The sequence below is a fragment of the Mandrillus leucophaeus genome, unplaced genomic scaffold (assembly GCF_000951045.1).
Source record: "Mandrillus leucophaeus isolate KB7577 unplaced genomic scaffold, Mleu.le_1.0 Scaffold491, whole genome shotgun sequence".
Taxonomy (NCBI): Eukaryota; Metazoa; Chordata; class Mammalia; order Primates; family Cercopithecidae; genus Mandrillus; species Mandrillus leucophaeus.
The window spans coordinates 349,111-357,312 of NW_012105265.1; the positions used below are offsets into that span (position 1 = coordinate 349,111).

The 8,202-nt window shown below is 39.2% G+C and overlaps 1 protein-coding gene across 2 annotated transcripts in view; it reads right to left on the bottom strand.

Annotated features, from left to right (window-relative positions):
* Positions 1-434: 434 nt before the first annotated feature.
* DHFR (dihydrofolate reductase) overlaps positions 435-8,202 on the bottom strand; it is a 30,652-nt gene continuing 22,884 nt past the window's right edge. Inside the window, exons 3-5 of one of the 2 annotated variants that reach the window (XM_011995561.1) lie at positions 5,899-6,014; positions 1,246-1,372; positions 435-1,143 (exon numbers count right to left, since the gene is read on the bottom strand). In XM_011995561.1, coding sequence (XP_011850951.1) covers positions 1,294-1,372; positions 5,899-6,014 — 195 coding nt within the window. In that variant the 3' untranslated portion in view covers positions 435-1,143; positions 1,246-1,293. Of the gene's footprint in view, positions 1,373-5,898; positions 6,015-8,202 lie in introns of both variants that reach the window. The other variant, XM_011995560.1, reaches the window with a different exon arrangement.

Here is an 8,202-nt window from a genome sequence, read left to right on the forward strand (position 1 = left end):
ATTATAGAATATTTCAAATAAACCATGCGTGGTTTTATTCTTTTTACTACATAAAAAGAATGAAGATGTGCCAGGTGTGGTGGCTCATGCCTGTAATCCTAGCACTTTGGGAAGCTGAGGTGGGCGAATCACTTGAGGTCAGGAGTTTGAGACCAGCCTTACCAACATGGTGAAATCTCGTCTGTACTAAAAATAAAAAATAAAAAATTTATCCGGGCATGGTGGCGTGCACTTAGTCCTAGCTACTTGGGAGCCTGAGGCAGGAGAATTGCTTGAATTTGGGAAGGTGGAGGTTGTAGTGAGCTGAGATTGCACCACTGCACTCCAGCCTGGGCAACAAGAGCGAAACTGTCTTTAAAAAAAAAAAAAAAAAAAAATTGTGTGTGTATATATACACACACACACACACACACACATATATATGAAGCACTTACATACTTAAACATGAATTGCTTTAAGTGTTTGGCATTCGCTGTTCCCGTGCATGCCAGCAGCTTCTTACTGCAAACACCTGGGACTTGCTATAGAGCAGCTGGAGTACATTCCGCCCACACACAGGACAGAGAGCTGACAACCAAGGAGAGAGGGGAATCAATACTCCAGTTTTCTCCCTTCCATTTCCCTGTATCTCAGCAGTATGGAGCTTGTTACCAGTGAGAACCTGCTTGCTGACTTTAAACTGGTTTTCTTACCTTCTCAGTTCAGTTTTTCCATACCTCAACTGACGGTTTCTGGTATGACCTAGCAAATAAACTGCTTTCACTGAAATTTCAGTCTTGGAATCTACTTTGGGTTTCCCAATTTAAGACAGAAACATACTCATTTTCCCATCACTGGACTTCCAGGTTGTTTTCAATTTTTCACTGTTACAAACAAGGCTGCAACATTTATCTGCAAACCTCTGGATATACACGTAGGAAGCTTTTGGTATTTCCACTAGCGAAACTGCTCAGTTGAAGGGTATGTGGATCTTCACCTTTAATAAATATTGCCAACATTTGAAAAGCCCGACAATGTCAAGGACTGGCAAGAGTGTCACATGTGATGGGTGTGGAAAGGCAGCTCACTGTAGCAGGTGCTGGGGACTCAGTTGGGGTCTTGGGGAAGCACTTATTTATAGCAAGAATGTTTCATAAATGGTATCTGATAGAGTCAAGAGTAGTGGGGAATAAAAACAAGTGGCTTAGAAATAATTATAGATCTAAAGTCAACAAAATACTTTTTTTCTAATGTAAAAATCCATACTTTTTTTAGAGGGAGGGGGAACAACTTAAACCAGAAAACACCTTCATATTAATCATTCTTCTCATATACTTCAAATTTGTACTTAATGCCTTTCTCCTCTTGGACATCAGAGAGAACACCTGGGTATCTGTAAAAGAAAAAAATATATAATTAAATTATGTGTCCATTAAAAACACAGCTTCCGTCATTCTCAGTTTAAACGCATCAATAATGCATAAAGCAAATAAAAAGTTTCCCTTTTTTCTTCACAATGGTAAACCACTGTCAAGTTGGATAAATATCATGCAAATATACTACATATGCAAATAAGACAAAAACTATAAACTATATAGAAAGTTAGAAAACAAAAAGTGTAATTTCTCCTCTTTTGTTTCCTTTGGATTCCTCCTTCTCTCAAAAACCAGTTAGCAGTTTCCCTCGTATCTTTCCTCTCTATCACCCAGCTCATAGGAAATTTCTTAAGAACTTTTGGCAAGACTTACATTTGGTATCACATTTCTTGTGTAAGCAAAAGACAAAATACAACCCGAAGCTGTTTAGGGCATAACTGAAATTATGTGCCCTGGACAGTGACAGGTTCTCTGCTTCAGTTTGATTGATGGACACCACACTGCTCTAATTCCACAATGTGTGGCAGATTGTAATTCCTTTATTAGGATCTGCTATTCCTGTTCCCTAACTCTCACTTAAACCTGTGTTCTCTCCAGCTTCCCATCCAAAACCCAGCTTCTCCACTGAGGAATCTTCTGACCATTCCAGCCTCCAGTGAACCCCAATCTTTGGTTACTTCTTCAGTACTATGCAGGCTGCACCCCAGTATGCTCCAGGTAGTCAGGAACACCTGCTTGAATCAGACTGCGCTTCATTCTGGTTCTGCTGTGTGACATGCTTCTGAGCCTGGCTGTCAAAGTCTTCATCCTTGTAAAAAATTTAGCATTGTTGGCCAGGTGCAGTGGCTCATGCCTGTAATCCCAGCATTTTGGAAGGCCAAAGTGAGTGGATCACTTGAGGTCAGGAGTTCAAGACCAGCCTGGCCAACATGGTGAAACCCTGTCTCTAATAAAAATACAAAAATTACCTGGGCATGGTGGCGGGTGCCTGTAATCCCAGCTACTCAGGAGGCTGAGGCAGGAGAATTGCTTGAACCTGGGAGGTGGAGGTTGCAGTGAGCCAAGATGGCGCCACTGCACTCCAGCTTCCATGACAGAGCAAGATTCCGCCCCCACCCCAAAAAACCAAAAAAGAATGTAGCATTGTGCCTAACACATTAAGTGTTCTATAAATGGTGCCTACTAGTATTATTGGTTTGTTTCATTTCTCTATTTTTAAAACTCACTGTAGGCAGGGAAAACACAGTAAACGTTTAAGTCTCGTGATATTCAATACATTGCTGAGTAATAACAGACATTAACCTTTGTTAACTAATGAGAGATTATGCAATTTTGGTAAAAAAAAAAATTAGGGGTACAAAGTAACAAAATTATAGGGAAAAAGATGCTTTCTGGAATAATTTATATTTCAGAGGAAGAAGCAATGTTTCTATTAACCATTTTCTATTATAATTTTAGTCTCTCTGAAATGAGTCACGAAAAGTAACATCTACATACATTTTTGGTGCAAAATTCTCAAGTGTCAAGACTGTCAGTTCATAAGACAAAAGCGACATATCAAGAAGTTTCTGGGCCGGGGGCGGTGGCTCACGCCTGTAATCCCAGCACTCTGGGAAGCTGAGGACGAGGCAGGTGGATCATCTGAGGTCAGGAGTTCGAGACAAGCCTGGCCAACATGGTGAAACCCCATCTCTACTAAAAATACAAAAATTAGCTGGGCATGGTGGCGGGCACCTGTAATCCCAGCTACTTGGGAGGCTGAGGCAGGAGAATCGCTTGAACCTGGGAGGAGGTTGCAGTGAGCCAAGATCGTGCCACTGCACTCCAGCCTCGGCAACCAAGCAAGACTGTATCTCAAAAACAAAAAATAAACCGAAAAACCAAAACACAATTAAAATCAAGACTCTACAGGAAGCACAGGCTCAGGAGCAAAGGGGCAGCTGAGTAATGTGGACGAGTATGCCAGCATCCAGACAGGAAGTTGTAGGGTCAGAAGAAGAAACATCAGCCTATCCAAAACCTACTTCAAGGTGTCCATTGACAAGGGGCATCTGTCCCAGCTCTGGAGCCAACTACTGCCTCCACAGGCCTCTTTTAATCTCTATTCTCTTTGACTATGTGGTCACACACAAGATTGTTAACTAGAAGTAAAAGCCTGTTGGGGGCTCATTAAGTAGAAAACTGCCGATATAAAATATCTGGGCCTGCTGGTTTGGTTGGGGTCTAGTGTGAAATAGTCTGAGATAGATTTCTTCCAGGTAAGATGAGTAAGAGCAGAGCCCTAGAGGACAGGCTGGCACAGTGCTGTTGAAAAATTGACTGCCCAAACAATGACCTACAGGGATGAAGGCAGACAAAAGTAAAACTACCTTACTTTATTAATATGACCTTCTGCTCTGGCTTCCATCACTTGTGGCTCCTTCTACATTCTAATTTTATTCTCTTCTTGCCTCACAGTTCTCTCTTTCATCGGTATTTCACTATACTAGTGTGTCTTATTTTTTAAATCGGGAAGAATAGTGTTAATAAAATACATTATATTTGAACAGAAACCTATATAACCACAAGAGGTCAACTGATAGAGACAACGGGGCTTAAACTAAGTGAGTAGCTGTGGGGAAAGGGATAGGGGAGGTGGAGAATGACCAAAGTTTATATTTGGACAGTAGAAAGCAAATCCAAGTTCCCCAGCGCACAGAGATCTGGAGAGAAAGCCGCTCCAGAATTGAGCAATGTTAGTTTTCCAGGGACAAGGTATATTCACTTTATCTTCACAGGTTTCCTTTCTCCAGAGAATGAAGGATTGACTTATTCTAGGTCTCCCGTTAGAGAATTCCCTCCATTCCATTAAAGAGGCTGTTATGATGTTATGTTAGTAGATGCCTGAAAGTACAAATGACCATCAAATGTTGCAATGGAAGAGTTTTTTGCTTTCTCCCATAGCCTTGTTTAGAATCTCCACTTTGAAGCAATTTCCTTATTCCTATCTCAATCTATTCACTATTAAAATTTTCTAAGACATTTAAGAAGTACTACCAATCCATCACAAACTCTTTCAAAATCACAGAAGGGAAGAGAGCATCTCCTAATTCACTCTGTGAGGTCACTTTTATCCTGATAACAAAACCAGGGGAAGGCATTTAAAAAAAACAAAAACAAAAACTGTAATCCCAGGACTTTGGGAGGCCGAGGTGGGCGGATCATGAGGTCAGGAGATCGAGACCATCCTGGCTAATGTGGTGAAACCCTGTCTCTACTAAAAATACAAAAAATTAGCTGGGCGTGGTGGTGGGCACCTGTAGTCCCAGCTACTCAGGAGGCATGAACCTGGGAGGCAGAGCTTGCAGTGAGCTGAGATTGTGCTGTTGCACTCCAGCCTGGGTGACAGAGCGAGACTCCGTCTCAAAAAGAAAAACAAACAAACTATAAATCACCCCTTCTGAATATAAATGCAAAAATCTTCAACAAAGTACTAGCAACCTAAGCCCAGTAACATATAAAAAGGATTAGATACCAAGTAGAATTTATCCCAGAAACATTAGTTTAACGTGAAAATCAATGTGATATACCATATTAATAGTACATTAAAGTATTAGTATAAAAGACAAAAACCACATGATCATCTCAATAGACTCAGAAAAAGTATGTCACAAAATCTATAATACTCTCATGATAAAAAAATACTAAATAAACTAGAAACAGAAGGGATCTTCCTCAATTTGATAAAGGCACTAACAGCTTAAATCACACTTGATGAGAGAGAAAAGCTTCCCCTCTAAGATTAGGAACAAGACAAGTAAGTCTGCTCTTGCTATCTTCTAGTCAACACTGTATTGGCAGGTCTAGCCATGGCAATTAGGCAAAGAAAAAAGTAAAAAAAATCCAGATTAAAAAGGAAGAAGTAAACCTATATATTTGCAGATGACATTATACTGTAGAGAAAATCCTAAGGAATCTACTAAGAATCAGAATTACTAAATGAGTTCAGCAAGGTTGCAAGATACAAGATCAATAAACAAAAATTACTTGCATTTCTGTAAATAGCAATGAACAGTCTGAAACTAAAGAAAACACCATTTACAACAGCATCAAAAGGAATATAATACATAAGAATGAATTTAACACTGAAAGGTATAAAACATTGCTGAACGAAATAGGACCTAAACAAGGGGAAAGACATCACATGCTCAGGGCTTAAAATTTTTTTTTTTTTTTTTTTGAAGACAGAGTCTTGCTCTGTCACCCAGGCTGGAGTGCAATGGCGTGATCTTGGCTCACTACAACCTCTGCCTCCCAGGAACAAGCAGTTCTCCTGCCTGAGCCTCCCAAGTAGCTGGGATTACAGGCATGTGCCACCATGCCCAGCTAATTTTTTTAATTTTTAGTAGAGATGGGGTTTCGCCACGTTGGTCAGGCTGGTCTTCAACTCCTGACCTCAGGTGATCTGCCCCCCTCGACCTGCCAAAGTGCTGGAATTACAGGCATGAGTCACTGTGCCTGGCCTTTTTTTTTTTTTTTTTTTTTTTTTAAATAATATACTTACTCTGGTAGAAGCTTATATTTCTCCAAATCAATTTCTGGAAGAAAGGTGTCACTTTCAAAGTCTTGCATGATCCTTGTCACAAATAGTTTAAGATGGCCTGGGTGATTCATGGCTTCCTTTGAAATAAAACAACATCAATTTTCTTAATGTGTATCAAAAGACATAGAAACTCTAAGATTTATGTTTAGTTAGTTTATACTAAGTATTAAAAATATGCTTGGTACTGCCAAAGCATATTATTAAAATATCCTATTATTTCATCTGGGGTGCTGCAAAGTATGCCTTAGTTATATTGAGAATGACACTAACCATTAACAATAATTATGACAGACTGAGTTTAAATATAGTTTGGCCTCCAGTTTGCTTACAAGAACTTTTTAATTTAAGCATTCTCTTTTATTGTTTTCCCTTTGGCTGTTTAGAGTTAAGAGCCCCAAATTACCTAGTTGTTCTCCATAGAAAAATTTACATTAACATGTATGAATAAGATAGTACAATTTAATGAGACCTTGACTATGGAAAACCCCAAGAGCATACTTAGTACATATACATAAAATTTAGTAATGCTTCCGATTCTCAGAAGATAATTACAATGCTAGTAGGTAGGTAATTTATTCTGCTTCTTGTTGCTAACAATTGTATTAACATTTGGCTTAATATTGTACATGACTTTTCTAACTACTCCCTAAAATATGGTTGATAATTTCTGTAGAAAAAGTTGCCCTAGAATGAGTGTCTTAAAATTCTCATTCATAAAAAGTATGTCTTAATTGCAATTCTAAGAAAGCAGTAATTTTTGATCTTAAATAGCTTATAGAAAACACACACACACACAACAAATCCAAGTGTTTATTTTTAAAATTCCAAATAAGGGTACAGAACAAATTTTACTTTTTATTTTCAAAACATCATTTTATATTAAATCATTTATTATTTTTGCTACAACCAAATAGATGCTCTACCAAATTCTTACTGTACCAAAAATTTAAAAAGTGGAATGCAGAGTCTCCCCTTATTTGCAGTTTCACTTTCCAGTTTGTTATCTGTGGCCAACTGTGATCCGAAAATATTAACTGGAAAATTCCAGAAATAATGCATAAGATTTAAATGACATGCTGTTCTAAGTAGTGTGAAGAAATCTTGTGCTGTTCTGCTCTGTCCTGCCTAGGACGTGAATTATCAGTTTGTCCTGCACATGCTGTCTATGTTACCTGCCCCTTAGTCACTTAGGAGCTGTCTGGATTATTAGATTGACTGTGGTGGTGAAGTTCTGTATTAAAGTTGATTATAAGCCGGGCGCAGTGGCTCATGCCTGTAATCCCAGCACTCTGTGAGGCTGAGGTGGGTGGATCACCCGAAGTCAGGAGTTCGAGACCAGCCTGACCAACATGGAGAAACCCCGTCTCTACTAAAAATACAAAATTACCTAGGCATGGTGGTGCATGCCTGTAATCCCAGCTACTTGAGAGGCTGAGGCAGAAGAATCGCTTGAACCTGGGAGGCGGAAGTTCTGGTGAGCCGATCGCACCATTGCACTCCAGCCTGGTCAAAAAGGGCAAAACTGAGTCTCAAAAAAAAAAAAAAAAAAAAAAAGGGGGTGATTATATAAGCAAACCTTCTGTAAAGGGAGAGATGGTAAATATTTTTGGCTCTGAGGGCCATAGGGTTTCCTACCTTTGTAGGCCACAGACAGTACTAAATGAATGGGTGGAGCTGTGTTCCAATGAAACTTTCTTTACAAAAATAGGCTGGGAGGTCCGATTTGGCCCACAGAAGATAAGCCTGAATGATATCTACAAGCTGTTGTGATGTGTGGTAGGTGGATAATGTAAAAATATCATTTGAAGATTCTACTTCCTATTTATCTATATATAGATTTATCATATTATATAAATGCATTTACGTACTTATATTGCTTAAAGAATACATTTTCTAGTGACTATGGTAATGAATCATTCAAAGTGTGGTAGGCACTGAACAAAATAAAGAAATAACTTGTTTTCTTAGAAGAAATTCATACTTGGATGAAAATATCAAGGAAAAAATGTCCATTTTCTTCTATCACAAATTGAGAAAATAAGAGGTTTTAGAAACAGGAGCCCAAGAAACTGAGTTTTTTTTTTTTTGAGACAGAGTCTCTCTGTTACCCAGGCTGGAGTGCAGTGGCACGATCTCAGCTCACTGCAACCTCTGCCTCCTGTGTTCAGGTGATTTTCCCACCTCAGCCTCCCAAGTAGCTGGGACTACAGGGGCCCGCCACCACACCCAACTAATTTTTGTATTTTTAGGAAAGATGGAGTTTCA